Source organism: Panthera tigris, chromosome D1, assembly GCF_018350195.1.
Source record: "Panthera tigris isolate Pti1 chromosome D1, P.tigris_Pti1_mat1.1, whole genome shotgun sequence".
Classification (NCBI taxonomy): Eukaryota; Metazoa; Chordata; class Mammalia; order Carnivora; family Felidae; genus Panthera; species Panthera tigris.
The window spans coordinates 48,302,308-48,318,398 of record NC_056669.1 but is presented as its reverse complement, the minus strand read 5'-3'; the positions used below and the strand labels follow the sequence as shown (position 1 = coordinate 48,318,398).

At 39.0% G+C, this 16,091-nt stretch overlaps 1 protein-coding gene across 2 annotated transcripts in view; it reads right to left on the bottom strand.

The window, feature by feature from the left end:
* Window positions 1-16,091, bottom strand: part of LOC102972156 (disks large homolog 2) — a 768,935-nt gene that overhangs the window by 338,551 nt on the left and 414,293 nt on the right. For both annotated transcript variants that reach the window (XM_007078972.3, XM_042959513.1), the window contains one exon: window positions 4,284-4,440. In XM_007078972.3, coding sequence (XP_007079034.1) covers window positions 4,284-4,440 — 157 coding nt within the window. The remainder of the gene's footprint in view (window positions 1-4,283; window positions 4,441-16,091) is intronic.

Sequence of the window (16,091 nt, the reverse complement as noted above, 5' to 3'; positions counted from 1 at the left end):
CCTGGGGATTCAAGTTTTCTTCTCTGAACTTAACTACATTACTGTTAGCATAAGTTATTTACAAAATAACCTTACATAATCTAGTAATAAGCATTGAGTTTGTATTTAACTCTTGATTGCTATACAGAGTTTTTGTTCTTGTGTTTTCCAGGAAGTTAGAGCTTGTCCTTTTATATCTTGTGCCAGCTGTAGAGGCAAAATATCATATCCTCCATATTCCATTGTTAATAATTCCATTCTGCTGTTTCCTTTCCATATTGTAACATTTGAGCTTCTCAAATTTGCTTATTCTTTTCTTTCAGTGTTAACCAATGAAATTCCAATACTGGGTCTTGAAACTAGGTGATTTCTAGCCAGAGTTTAAATGTCTTTTTGCAAGGTAAAAAAGGGAAATGTTCCCTCTTCCTTTCAATTGCAAAAAACAGCTAATATTTTTATCATTGAACTGTCTTTGCAAATGTTATACATAAGAAAGGATATGATATCTGAATGTCAGAGACTATTGTAATGTTCTGAAAAATGTAATTTCTAAGAAGACTGTAATTCTGATTGTTGTCTTCTTTTCTTTCGTGGTTCTGGCAGTAATATTTAAATGGATACATCTCCTTTTGAAAACAGAAATAGTTATGAATTTTCTTTGTTGAGCCATAAGATTATTAGCTCATCCCTTTTTCTACCACATGCCTAAAAGTTAAAACAAATAAAACCTACGGTTTCATGCATTTTTCATTTAAACGGAGCCTAATGTCATCTCTTTGACTCCGTTTCTTTACCTGTAAAATGAACATAATAAGGAGGTGACTGGCTGGCACAGTTGGTAGAGCCTGTGACACTTGATCTCAGAGTTGTGAATTCAAGCCCCATGCTGGGCATAGAGCTTACTTAAAAAATGAACATAACAAGGCATTGGGTGGTTATAAGGGTACACTTGTTATAATAGTGATCGACTCAAAAGTAACATGGAAGTCTTAGCTCTTTATAGTTCTGTGTGCTCCCAGGGTGCCTGGGTGGCTCAGTGGGTTAAGCATCTGACTTCAGCTCAGGTCATGATCTCATGGCTCATGAGTTCAAGCCCTGCATCGGGCTCTGTGTTGACACCTCTGAGCCTGGAGCCTGCTTTGGATTCTGTGTTTCCCTCTCTCTGTGCTCCTGCCCTGTTCACACTCTGTCTCTCAAAAAGTGAATAAACATTTAAAAAAAATTTTATAGTTCTGTGTGCTCCCGAGTGCGTGCGCACACAGAGCAGTGCTGAATGAGACAAGAAGGTGTTGAATGAGATCACTGACAGGTTTTGAAGAGAGATTGTGCTATGAGGAGAAAGAACACTGATTTGGGGTCAGGAGACTTGATTTTGAGTCCAACATCATAGTCAGTAGCTATGGAGCTTGGACAAATCATTCAGCCTTTCTAAATCGCTTTTTCCTGATGTAGAAAGTGAGAGTAATAATAACTTATAGTGACATGTAGAATTGCTTTGAAGACCCCTAGAATTAATGCATGTGAAAGTGCTTTGTGTTGGGGGGGAAGTGCTGTGCCAATGTGAATGCTGGCTGTGGGGAAGTAACAGCGTGGTTTCAGGCTACAGATTTTGATCCAGGGTGAGGAAAATATCTAAGTATGTTTTACACAGAATTTTAGAGTCCGCCTGCTAGGCTACAGTGACATTGTAAAGCATCACCATACTTACTCAACACTATTCCATTCAATCAGCATTGTTAGGGAGACTTTAAGGTACCATTCACATGCTAAATGAGATAATTTAAGATATAAGATAATTTACTTTCACGGAGCTTTTGCCACTTAGTATAGAAAGACAAGTCAACAAAGGTAAGTTACATCTTATACAGATAGTCCTGGAGTTAGTTGTAGTTTGACCTAACAAATTTCAACTTTACGATGGTGCAAAAGTGACACATGTTCACTAGCAACTGTACCTCAAATTTTGGATTTCGATCTTTTCCCAAACTAGCAATATGGGGTACACATTCTTGTGATGCTGGCCAGTGAGCTCCCATTCAGCCACGCCATCATGAGGGTGAACAAGTGATACACTTACAACAATTATGCACCCATATAACCACTCTGTTTTTCCCTTCCAGAACAGTATTCAGTAATTTACATGAGATAGACAACACTTACAAAATATTATAAAATAGGCTTTCTTTTCGGTGATTTTTCCCAAAAGTAGGCTAATTTAAGTGTTGTGAGCATGTTTAAGAAATGCATTTCTGACTACAGTATTTTCAGCTTACAAGGGGATTATCAGGATATAACCCCGGTGTAAGTTGAGGAAGACAGATATAAATATAGATATAGATATAGATCTATATAAATACAGACAATATATATATATATTGTCTGTATTTATATAGATCTATATCATTTAAGTGTAGAAGAAATATGCAGAGGGGAGTAGTTGAAGGGGTGATGTTTGGCTCTTGGATGGCAGAATGAGACCCTGCCATGGGACCTTACCCTATTTCTCACATACCCTATCCATCCAGACATCTGCTAGCTAATTAATAAGCAAAGGCCTTAATGTGTGGGAGAACTACTGGAACATATAAACCAAGGCCATCCATTCAGACCATTGGACACTTTACTCAGACCAATTGACTATATTATACAGGTAAATCATATGTGTCTGGAGGGGAAAGTGGAGAAGGCATGATGGCTAACAAAAATAAGGTCACTTGGAAAATCCTAGCTATAAATCACAGCTATAAAACAAAGATAAGTTTTTTTAAGCACACAGTAAAACCACAAACTAAGTGCTTCATTGAGTTATGAACCATAAACTCAGCCATAAGAACTAGCTCCTTAGATTATTTCCCAGTATCATTTGCATGGTTACCAAAATTTCAGTATGGTCATGAACACTCATAATGGACATAACTACCTGTCACAGAGTTTATACCAGAAAGATAGCTTTATCTAGTGGAAAGAGGCAGTTAATAAATATTTCAATAAAAGAAAGGAGAAGAAAGGAGGAGGAAAGACAGATGGAAAGGTGGAAGGGGGAAGGGAAGGAAGGAGGAAAAAGAAAGCACATACCATGGGCATTAAAACTGAATATTTAAGGATGCCTGGCTGGCTCAGTCAGTGGAGCATGCAACTCTTGATCTCGGGGTTGTCAGTTCAAGCTCCATGGTGGGTGTAGAGATTAGTTAAAAATAAAATCTTAAGAAAACAAACAAACAAACCTGAATATTTAAATCCCAGCTGTTACTGTCTCTAGTTAGGTAAACATTGACTTCACCTCTCTGAACCTTATTTTCTTCAAATATTTTTTTTAAAGTTTGTGTATTTATTTTGAGAGAGAACATGTAAGCAGGGGAGGGGCAGAGAGAGAGAGGAAGAGAGAGAATCCTAAGCAGGCTCCACACTGTCAACACAGAGCCTGTCGCAGGGCTTGAACTCACCCTGGTGATCTCAGGTGAGATCATGACCTGAGCCAAAATCAAGAGTCAGATGCTTAAGCAAATGAGCTATCCAAGTGTCCCTGAACCTTATTTTCATCAAACATGGGGTAATAAATTTCAGGGAGATTGTGAGAATCAAAAATCACTTTTATAAAGTGCCTAGTTAACAATAAGTGCTTAATAACTTGTTGCTGGTAATTCTTGTATTTAGGTAAATGGTGTGTGCTACCAGTTATCAATGGCACCCAACTGCATATTTTATATATTTTCATATATAGTTATATGCAACAAACAATATGCTTATAAAAATGCTGTTTTTAGAGTACAGTCATGGATCTGGAAAAAAGGTCTGCATTAAAAATAAATAATATACCTTAAACAGTTATGCTTCTCAGGGTGTCTGGGTGGCTCAGTCAGTTAAGCAACTGACTTTGACTCAGGTCATGGTCTTGCGATTCGTGCGTTCGAGCCCCGTGCTCTGTGGGGACAGCTCAGAGCCTGGAGCCTGCTTTGGATTCTGTGTCTCCCGCTTTCTCTTCCCTTTCCTGCTTGCACTCTCTCTTTCTCTCTCTCAAAACTAAATAAACATTAAAAAGGCATGTTTCTCAATGTTCTATTGGACACAAGTATGTCTCAGGAAACCTAAATGAAAACATGAGCACTTTTATCTATATCTGAGGGAAGTAAGTAATAAGCATCAAACACTTTAACACCATTTAAACTGTAACATGTACTGAAAGCCATAATGCTGTCAGCCATTTTTCCTTTTAAATTAAGATGCTTCTGCAGTCATAATTGAAAGTGAATTTTTCTCAAATGGTGTCAGATATGGAGGGATGAAGATTAAGAAGAAATACTCACGGATAGGATCTGGTCTCCTCTCTGGAGCTCCCCACTCAGATCTGCTGGTCCACCAGCCAGAATGAATGATACAAAAATACCTTCTCCATCTTCCCCGCCCACGATGTTGAAGCCCAGGCCAGTGGAGCCTTTGTGCAGGACAACCTTGCGGGGCTCCCTGAAGAAACAAGTGGAAAACAGAGCTCACGGGGTGACCCACTCAAGATTTAGGTTGATTTTACTTTCATTGAGATATTTGATACCAGCAACTCACTACCTATCTTGTCAACGTAAGATACATTAGTACTCCAAGAAAAATGCTGATTTCATGGCAGATGTCTGAGTTCCTCACTACAAAAATGCAATATCATGCAAGGTCATCCTTTAATTCCAAAACATTTTCTTAAACTAGCTTTACTTCTACTTTTCCTTTGCTTAAAACATCTGTTCTTGTATTTTTTAAAATTGAGACATAATTGACATATAATATTATATTAGTTTCAGGTGTACAATGTAATGATTCGACATTTGTATATCATGAAATGATCACGAGAAGGAGTCTGAGTAACATCTATCACCACACATAGTTACAATTTTTTATTCTTGAGATAAGAACTTTTAAGATCTACTCTCAGCAACTTTCAAACATACAATACAGCATTAAGCACCATGTTGTATATGACATCCCCAGGACTTATTTATTTTAAAAGTAGAAGGTTGTATCTTTTGACCACCTTCACCCATTTCACTCCCCCCACTCATTTGTTCTTCTATTGAGCACCATAGTAGCACTCAGTAGGATGAATGCATCCCAAGGGGAGAGAATCTGGGGGACAAGAGACTAGTCTGAATAGGTCCTATCATGAAATATCTTACATGTTTGTTCGACTATCAATTAAAATTTACTCTGTAGGCAGTGGAGACTCATTGGAAGATTCTGAGGCACCAAGAATATTTAAATCCATTTTAGGAGCATTAACAAACAGTCTTATGTAGGATTGCTGGAGAGGAGAGTGTTGATACGATGGGAGGTAGAAAAATTAGTTAGGATGTTGACTAAATAATCCAAATGTGAGAAAGTGAGAGCATGAACAAGGGTGACAGTAGTGATAATGAAATGAAAGGGCAATGTGAGAGAGTAAATCTGAAAGGAGAAACAGTGGGTCCAGAGATTAACTTACACAGTAGAGGAGAGACGGAATGATAGCTAAGTGATTGACAAAAAGGAGGGAGAACTGGAATCCAGGATCACGAGGATGGGTATGATTTGACATGCTCAATTCCAGGTGATGGTGGGTCATCCATGCGGTGTTCAGAAATGATTAGAGACAAAGGTTAGGAATTTGGATCCATAGAGAAGACTGCAAATGCAGATTTGAGGGTCATCAGCAAAAAGATGAGAGACAAAAATCTTGAGTCATTAGTTAGTTGAGTTTGTGTAGAGGGTAGATAACTATGGAAAATAGAATTTTAAGGGAGCTAGAAGACATCTAGTTCTATATTCTTATTAGTAGTTAAAAAAAAATGTATTCTCTAAGTCTTGGGTTTGACCAAGGCACTTTTGTATCACCTACCATCCTCTCCCCAAAATCCCAGTTTCAGTCATTAAAGTTTCCCTTAATGATGTAAAAATGGCAAAGAGCCCTCCTAGTATAAAAAAAGAGTATTTTTTTTTTATACTAATGACTACACAGAATCTGTTATTTGTTATCACATTCCCATGCACAAAGCAATGCATTATATATCTATGTTTGGCCTAATTTTGAGGAAGGGTGTAAAATGCACATACAGCATGGACTCTAAGTAATATATTATAATGCAATGCATTAAGTCAAAAATAGCTCGACATAGAGTTAATTTATTTTACTCTACAAATACTCTGTAAGCACTACTATACAGGTACTGCTCCAGGTACTCAGAAAGTTTATACACAAAACAAACATCCCTGCCCCATTTGACTAAATACCTGGGTGCCCTGTGGCCTAGTCAAGATGACATATAAAAAGAGCCATCAAAGAGACTGAGCTCCCTGTTTCCTTGCTGGACACCAGATGGGAGTCTCTCTCAGGCCCCAGAGGCTACTCACATTCCTTGTTAGCTGGCAATGGCACACTGAATCCTTTTCTCATTTGGAGTTTCTTTGACTTGTTCTTCCACAACTAGCTAGATTTAACTTTCTGCTTTTCAATGGTATGTGTGATATTGTTAGGCCCACCCAGATAATCTCCTTACTTTAGGATCAAGTGATTAGTAACCTTAACTACACTTGCAAATTCTTTTTCCCATATAAGGTAACTTAACTGTGGGAGTAACATCATGGGGTAGAAATCACAGGGCCATCTTAGAATTTCACCTACCACAGGCAGAGAGACAACAGGGGATAAATCCTGTAGGGCCTTGTATACCATTCTAAAACTTTGAGTTTTACTCTGACAGAAATAGGGAAACACTGAGAAGATTACTTGATCTGATTTATATTTTTAAATGGTTGCTTTGGCATAAAATATATTCAAGGGGCAACATTTGAAAAAGTGAGATGAGTTATGTGGCTAATTGCTATATGCAGGCAAAAGAGTGACTTGGCTGAGGGTAGTATTAGAGGAAGTGGTAGGCAGTGGGTATATTTCCAGTCAATTTTCTCTCTGTGGCCAGACTGAGTAATTTCTATCCTCCTGTCTTCAGATTCAGCTGTTCTTTCTTCTGTCATGTTTATTCTGCTCTTGACTCCATTCAATGAGTTTTTTTTATTTTGGTTTTTATATTTTTCAGCTTTAAGATCCATTTGTTATATATATAACAAATGGATCTTAAAGCTGAAAAATCTATCTATCTATCTATCTATCTATCTTCTTTTCTTTTGTGGAGACTTTCATTTTTTTCTCCATTTATTTCAAGTCTGTGTGGAATTGCCTACCTAGTGAAGCATGATGGGTATTTTAAAATCCTTGTCAAATAATTCTAACTCCTATGTTATCTCAGTGTTGGCATCAGTTGGAGATTTTCCTGGTTCTTGGAATAAGAAGTGATTTTATTTTATTATATACTGGACACTTGGGTATTACAGTATAAAATACTATATTCTACTTAACCTTAGTTTTTTTCAGCTTGTAGATCAATTTAGGAATAACTTGCAGATGCCAGTGAAATGGATATTCAGCTTCTTACTTGTCCCTGGTGACACCAAGGAGGAAAGTGGGGGTACCAACTGGTATTCCACTCATTCTACCTCATTTCCACTTAGTGGGGGTTGAAACTCAGTTCCCTATGGGCCCACTGACACCAATGGGGGAGTGGAAATAGGGTGCTGACTAGCACTGCCTTGAGCCATTTTGTTCTGCCTCCTTGCCTCTGAGTGTGGCTAGAAGTTCAGCTCATTACCCTACTGGGAAAAGTGGTTTGCCAACTAGCACTGCTTCCCTCTTCCCCCTTCTACCTCAATGCCACTGACCAGCAGTAGTTCAGCTCCCTGGTGGTCCCCACCAATACCAGGAGTAGGGACATGGAATACTAACGAGCGCCATCTTGTTCCAGGCTTGTTGCAGCTGGATGAAGGTGCAAGTTCAGCCCCCAAGTGGGGAGTGGAGGTCAACTAGCATGTCACCTTGTTCTGCCTGTTTGCTGCTGGATAGGGGTGGAAGTTCAGCTTTTATTTGGCCCACTGACATCACCCCAGTGGAGGAAGTCCAGGGTCATCTTAGAACTGCCTCTCCAGGCTTCCCCTAATGGGGCCAGATGTCTAGCTGTCTGCACAGTCCACTGGCACTGCAGTGAGGGTTTTGCCTTTGGTGTTTGGCTAGAGTTAGGGAAGTATTATCAAAAGTCTCCCTGTTCTATTAATCTATCCTTTTCCCAATCTTTTGGATATGGGTTGCAGGCTTTCTTGAGGCTTTTTTTGTCTGTCCTTATTGGTAGGGGTGCCAGGGTGAAGGCGTCTCCAGGGCTCCATCCAGGACATATAGGAAGTAAAAAGAAAATTTAAGAAACTCACCACAGTATCACTCCTCTCTGAGCTGGTCTTACTGATTTCCAATTTGTAGAGTCTTCCCACGTTTGTTTGTTGTATTATGTCTTAAGCTGTGTGTGCGTGTGTGTGTGTATATGTGCATGTGTGTGCGTGTATTTTAATAAGAGGGATGATTAGAGAGAAAGGGGATACTGTATTTTGACTGCAACCAGAAGTCCAGATTCTGGATACATTTTGAAGGTAGGGGCCAACAGGATCTTGAAGAAAAAGTTGTAGAAATATTCCTCTTCACTCAAGTTTAAAACACACATTCTTAGTACAACCAATGACATTCAAGTTATACATAGTAAACATAGATGGAGAGAAAGGGTTATCTATGTGCTAGATATTATCTTTGATGCTTTATGTGCATCATTCCATTTATTCCTCAAGACAATCTAATGAGAGATGCACAGAGACGTCAACATGCAACTACTTTGAAACTGATCCAAAAAGGAAGATGGACAGATGATTGGATAGATAGATGGATAGATATTTTATAGAATAAGTGAAGTAAAATGTTAAAAGTGCAATCTAGATGGCAAGTGTATAAGTATTCATTTTATTATTTATTTATTTATTTTTAAAAATATTTTTTAATGATTATTTATTTTTCAGACAGAGAGAAACAGAGCATGAGAAAGGGAGGGGCAGAGAGAGAGGGAGACACAGAATCCAAAGCAGGCTCCAGGCTCTGAGCTGTCAGCATAGAACCCAATGCGGGTCTCGAACTCATCAACCACGAGATCATGACCTGAGCCAAAGTTGGAAGCTCAACTGACTGAGCCACCCAAGCACCCTAATTATTTATGTTTAAATGTTTATTTATTTAGGAGAGAGAGAGAGAGAGATCGATTGATCGATCCGGTAGGGAAGGGGCAGAGAGAGAGGGAAAGAAAACTTTTTACATTATTGAAATGAGACTGCTTTCCAAGTTTTTACTGATTTTAGTAAGTTAACAAAGGCAGGATTAAGACACAGATTTTTCTCACTCAAAATCCCAGAGTCTAGAGTATGATATATTCCAGAGGTTGCAAATCAGAAAGATAATGGCTTAATGTGACCCAGTGTTTACAAATTTTTGAATTGTTGCTTACGTTTAAAATTGTATAGATTTATTATTTTATAGGAAAAAAACAGACATTCTGTGAACACTGGCTCTTAACCTTGTCTCATAGCAACAGTTAGGCAGACATGGCCCTCCTTAGACAGGTTCATTTTCTAGTGTGCAAGAGTCTCTCATCTCCCCCTCAGGTTTCTCAGACATAAAAGCTGTATGTTGCATCATATTTGCACTTCATACAAAGCCAAGAGGAAAGCAAAAGATTTCTTTTGCTCATGATTTTATCAGAAATGAAAAAATGAAAGCTTCATGGAGAAAACTTGGTATTTTAATAGTAAAATGGGAAAGAAGATGATTCTTTTGGAAGTAAGGATTGTCCTTACATGTTTAGTATGCTAAGTGACTCTCTTCAGAGAAAATACAGCTTTAAAAGATCTTTATGAAACAAACTCCCCGTTACCATCGGGGGGAATTTTGTTAGTCACCCTTGAACACAAAACATATAATTCTTGAGTGACTACATTTTATTTATTTTACCTGGACAAGTCTTTTAAACCAAATTATGTGGAATTTTGTCAACTTGCAGGATTTAAATACTGTTTTTAAAATAGAATTTTTATATCACAGTAATTATGATGCCTTTTTGATATTTAGTTTAATAATGAGGGGAAATGACAAAGAAATAAATCTGTAAATGGTGTGCAAATAGAATATCCTAAACAAACTCCAAATGATTTACTTTTTCTAACTTACACTTTTTTTTCTTTATAAAGTTTTCATTTATTTTTTTGGTAATGTCTATACCCAAAGTGAGGTTCGAACTCACGAACCCAAGACCAAGAGTCATATGATCTTCCTACTGAGACAGCCAAGCACCCCTAACTGAAACTTCTTACACTAATAACCTGTTACATTAAACTATAGATTTTAAAGTGTTTACATTTTTTTCTGTTAGAGGATGAAAACCTTGTGAAGAATTACAAATTCTATTATACTGATACTTACACAAGTTAACTTGTCTAAGCTAGTTGAGCTTTGGACACACAGCTTATGTTCACACAGGTAGTAAACACCAGAACTCTCTCTTCTTTTTTTTTTTAAGACGAATTTTTATTTTATTTTACTTTATTTATATATTTATATATTTATTTATTTATGATTTATTTATTTTTAATATGAAATTTATTGTCAAATTGGTTTCCATACAACACTCAGTGCTCATCCCAAAAGGTGCCCTCCTCAATACCCATCACGCACCCTCCCCTCCCTCCCATCCCCCATCAACCCTCAGTTTGTTCTCAGTTTTTAAGAGTCTCTTATGTTTTGGCTCCCTCCCTCTCTAACCTCTTTTTTTTTTTCCTTCCCCTCCCCCATGGGTTTCTGTTAAGTTTCTCAGGATCTACATAAGAGTGAAAACATATGGTATCTGTCTTTCTCTGTATGGCTCATTTCACTTAGCATCACACTCTCCAGTTCCATCCACGTTGCTACAAAGGGCCATATTTCATTCTTTCCCATTGCCATGTAGTACTCCATTGTGTATATAAACCACAATTTCTTTATCCATTCATCAGTTGATGGACATTTACGCTCTTTCCATTAATTTGGCTATTGTTGAGAGTGCTGCTATAAACATTGGGGTACAAGTGACCCCATGCATCAGTACTCCTGTATCCCTTGGGTAAATTCCTAGCAGTGCTATTGCTGGGTCATAGGGTAGGTCTATTTTTAATTTTCTGAGGAACCTCCACACTGCTTTCCAGAGCGGGTGCACCAATTTGCATTCCCACCAACAGTGCAAGAGGGTTCCTGTTTCTCCACATCCTCTCCAGCATCTATAGTCTCCTGATTTGTTCATTTTGGCCACTCTGACTGGCGTGAGGTGATATCTGAGTGTGGTTTTGATTTGTATTTCCCTGATGAGGAGCGACGTTGAGCATCTTTTCATGTGCCTGTTGGCCATCCGGATGTCTTCTTTAGAGAAGTGTCTATTCGTGTTTTCTGCCCATTTCTTCACTGGGTTATTTGTTTTTCGGGTGTGGAGTTTGGTGAGCTCTTTATAGATTTTGGATACTAGCCCTTTGTCCAATATGTCATTTGCAAATATCTTTTCCCATTCCGTTGGTTGCCTTTTAGTTTTGTTGGTTGTTTCCTTTGCTGTGCAGAAGCTTTTTATCTTCATATGGTCCCAGTAATTCATTTTTGCTTTTAATTCCCTTGCACTTGGGGATGTGTCGAGTAAGAGATTGCTATGGCTGAGGTCAGAGAGGTCTTTTCCTGCTTTCTCCTCCAGGGTTTTGATGGTTTCCTGTCTCACATTCAGGTCCTTTATCCATTTTGAGTTTATTTTTGTGAATGGTGTGAGAAAGTGGTCTAGTTTCAACCTTCTGCATGTTGCTGTCCAGTTCTCCCAGCACCATTTGTTAAAGAGACTGTCTTTTTTCATTGGATGTTCTTTCCTGCTTTGTCAAAGATTAGTTGGCCATATGTTTGTGGGTCTAGTTCTGGGGTTTCTATTCTATTCCATTGGTCTATGTGTCTGTTTTTGTGCCAATACCATGCTGTCTTGATGATGACAGCTTTGTAGTAGAGGCTAAAGTCTGGGATTGTGATGCCTCCTGCTTTGGTCTTCTTCTTCAAAATTACTTTGGCTATTCGGGGCCTTTTGTGGTTCCATATGAATTTTAGGATTGCTTGTTCTAGTTTCGAGAAGAATGCTGGTGCAATTTTGATTGGGATTGCCTTGAATGTGTAGATAGCTTTGGGTAGTATTGACATTTTGACAATATTTATTCTTCCAATCCATGAGCACAGAATGTCTTTCCATTTCTTTATATCTTCTTCAATTACCTTCATAAGCTTTCTATAGTTTTCAGCATACAGATCTTGTACATCTTTGGTTAGATTTATTCCTAGGTATTTTATGCTTCTTGGTGCAATTGTGAATGGGATCAGTTTCTTTATTTGTCTTTCTGTTGCTTCATTGTTAGTGTATAAGAATGCAACTGATTTCTGTACACTGATTTTGTATCCTGCAACTTTGCTGAATTCATGTATCAGTTCTAGCAGACTTTTGGTGGAGTCTATCGGATTTTCCATGAATAATATCATGTCATCTGCAAAAAGCGAAAGCTTGACTTCATCGTTGCCAATTTTGATAACTTTGATTTCCTTTTGTTGTCTGATTGCTGATGCTAGAACTTCCAACACTATGTTAAACAACAGCGGTGAGAGTGGGCATCCCTGTCGTGTTCCTGATCTCAGGGAAAAAGCTCTCAGTTTTTCCCCATTGAGGATGATGTTAGCTGTGGGCTTTTCATAAATGGCTTTTATGATGTGTAAGTATGTTCCTTCTATCCCAATTTCTCAAGGGTTTTTATTAAGAAAAGTGCTGGATTTTGTCAAAGGCCTTTTCTGCATCGATTGACAGGATCATATGGTTCTTCTCTTTTCTTTTATTAATGTGATGTATCACATTGATTGATTTGTGAATGTTGAACCAGCCCTACATCCCAGGAGTGAATCCCACTTGATCATGGTGAATAATTCTTTTTATATGCTGTTGAATTCGATTTGCTAGTATCTTATTGAGAATTTTTGCATCCATATTCACCAGGGATATTGGCCTGTAGTTCTCTTTTTTTACTGGGTCTCTGGTTTAGGAATCAAAGTAATACTGGCTTCATAGAATGAGTCTGGAAGTTTTCCTTCCCTTTTTATTTTTTGGAATAGCTTGAGAAGGATAGGTATTATCTCTGCTTTAAACTTCTGGTAGAACTCCCCTGGGAAGCCATCTGGTCCTGGACTCTTATTTGTTGGGAGATTTTTGATAACCGATTCAATTTCTTCGCTGGTTATGGGTCTGTTCAAGATTTCTATTTCCTCCTGATTGAGTTTTGGGAGAGTGTGGGTGTTTAGGAATTTGTCCATTTCTTCCAGGTTGTCCAATTTGTTGTAATAATTCCATTTTCATTCATGATTTTATCTATTTGGGTCATCTCCCTTTTCTTTGTGAGAAGCCTGGCTAGAGGTTTGTCAATTTTGTTTATTTTTTCAAAAAACCAACTCTTGGTTTCGTTGATCTGCTCTACAGTTTTTTTAGATTCTATATTGTTTATTTCTGCTCTGATCTTTATGATTTCTCTTCTTCTGCTGGGTTTGGGGTGTCTTTGCTGTTCTGTTTCTATTTCCTTTAGGTGTGCTATTAGATTTTGTATTTGGGATTTTTCTTGTTTCTTGAGATAGGCCTGGATTGCAATGTATTTTACTCTCAGGAGTGCCTTCGCTGCGTCCCAAAGCATTTGGATTGTTGTATTTTCATTTTCGTTTGTTTCCATATATTTTTTAATTTCTTCTCTAATTGCCTGGTTGACCCACTCATTCTTTAGTAGGGTGTTCTTTAACCTCCATGCTTTTGGAGGTTTTCCAGACTTTTTCCTGTGGTTGATTTCAAGTTTCATAGCATTGTGGTCTGAAAGTATGCATGGTATAATTTCAATTCTTGTAAACTTATGAAGGGCTGTTTTGTGACCCAGTATATGATCTATCTTGGAGAATGTTCCATGTGCACTTGAGAAGAAAGTATATTCTGTTGCTTTGGGATGCAGAGTTCTAAATATATCTGTCAAGTCCATCTGATTCAATGTATCATTCAGGGCCCTTGTTTCTTTATTGACCATGTGTCTAGATGACCTATCCATTTCTGTAAGTGGAGTGTTAAAGTCCCCTGCAACTACCACATTCTTATCAATAAGGCTGCTTATGTTTATGAGTAATTGTTTTATATATTTGGGGGCTCCGGTATTCGGCGCATAGACATTTATGATTGTTAGCTCTTCCTGATGGATAGACCCTGTAATTATTATATAATGCCCTTGTTCATCTCTTGTTACAGCCTTTAATTTAAAATCTAGTTTGTCTGATATAAGTATGGCTACTCCAGCTTTCTTTTGGCTTCCAGTAGCATGATAAATAGTTCTCCATCCCCTCACTCTCAATCTGAAGGTGTCCTCAGATCTAAAATGAGTCTCTTGTAGACAGCAAATAGATGGGTCTTGTTTTTTTATCCATTCTGATAGCCTATGTCTTTTGGTTGGCGCATTTAGTCCATTTACATTCAGTGTTATTATAGAAAGATACGGGTTTAGAGTCATTGTGATGTCTGTATGTTTTATGCTTGTAGTGATATCTCTGGTACTTTGTCTCACAGGATCCCCCTTAGCATCTCTTGTAGGGCTGGTTTAGTGGTGACAAATTCCTTCAGTTTTTGTTTGTTTGGGAAGACATTTATCTCTCCTTCTATTCTAAATGACAGACTTGCTGGATAAAGGATTCTTGGCTGCATATTTTTTCTGTTCAGCACATTGTAGATCTCGTGCCAATCCTTTCTGGCCTGCCAAGTTTCAAAAGAGAGATCAGTCACGAGTCTTATAGATCTCCCTTTATATGTAAGGGCACGTTTATCCCTTGCTGCTTTCAGAATTTTCTCTTTATCCTTGTATTTTGCCAGTTTCACTATGATATGTCGTGCAGAAGATCGATTCAAGTTACGTCTGAAGGGAGTTCTCTGTGCCTCTTGGATTTCAATGCCTTTTTCCTTCCCCAGTTCAGGGAAGTTCTCAGCTATAATTTGTTCAAGTACCCCTTCAGCACCTTTCCCTCTCTCTTCCTCCTCTGGGATACCAATTATGCGTATATTATTTTTTTTTAGTGTATCACTTAGTTCTCTAATTTTCCCCTCATACTCCTGGATTTTTTTATCTCTCTTTTTCTCAGCTTCCTCTTTTTCCATAACTTTATCTTCCAGTTCACCTATTCTCTCCTCTGCCTCTTCAATCCGAGCTGTCGTCGTTTCCATTTTGTTTTGCATTTCGTTTAAAGTGCTTTTCAGCTCCTCGTGACTGTTCCTTAGTCCCTTGATCTCTGTAGCAAGAGATTCTCTGCTGTCCTCTATACTGTTTTCCAGCCCAGCGATTAATTTTATGACTATTATTCTAAATTCACTTTCTGTATATTATTTAAATCCTTTTTGATCAGTTCATTAGCTGTTGTTATTTCCTGGAGATTCTTCTGAGGGGAATTCTTCCGTTTGGTCATTTTGGATAGTTCCTGGAGTGGTGCCAAACTGCAGGGCACTTCCCCTGTGCCGTGGTGTATAACTGGAGCTGGTGGGTGGAGCCGCAGTCAGACCTGATGTCTGCCCCTAGCCCACCGCTGGGGCCACAGTCAGACTGGTGTGTGCCTTCTCTTCCCCTCTCCTAGGGGCAAGATTCACTGTGGGGTGGCGTGGTCCGTCTGGGCTACTTGCACACTGCCAGGCTTGTGGTGCTGGGGATCTGGCGTATTAGCTGCGGTGTGTAGGCAAGGTGCACGGGGGCTGGAGGGGCAGGCTTAGCTCCCTTCTCCTTAGGTGATCCACTTCAGGAGGGGCCCTGTGGCAGCGGGAGGGAGTAAGACCCGCTGCCAGAGGGGTAGCTCCGCAGAAGCACAGTGTTGGGTGTTTGGGTTGAGCAAGTTCCCTGGCAGGAACTGGTTCCCTTTTGGATTTTGGCTGGGGGATGGGCGAGGGAGATGGCGCTGGAGAGTGCCTTTGTTCCCTGCCAAACTGAGCTCTGTCGTTCCGGGGCTCAGCAACTCTCCCTCCCTTTGTCCTCCAGCCTTCCCGCTTTCCGAGCAGAGCTGTTAACTTATGACCTCCCAGATGCTAAGTCGCGCTTGCTGTCGGAACACACTCTGTCCGGCCCCTCCGCTTTTGCAAGCCACA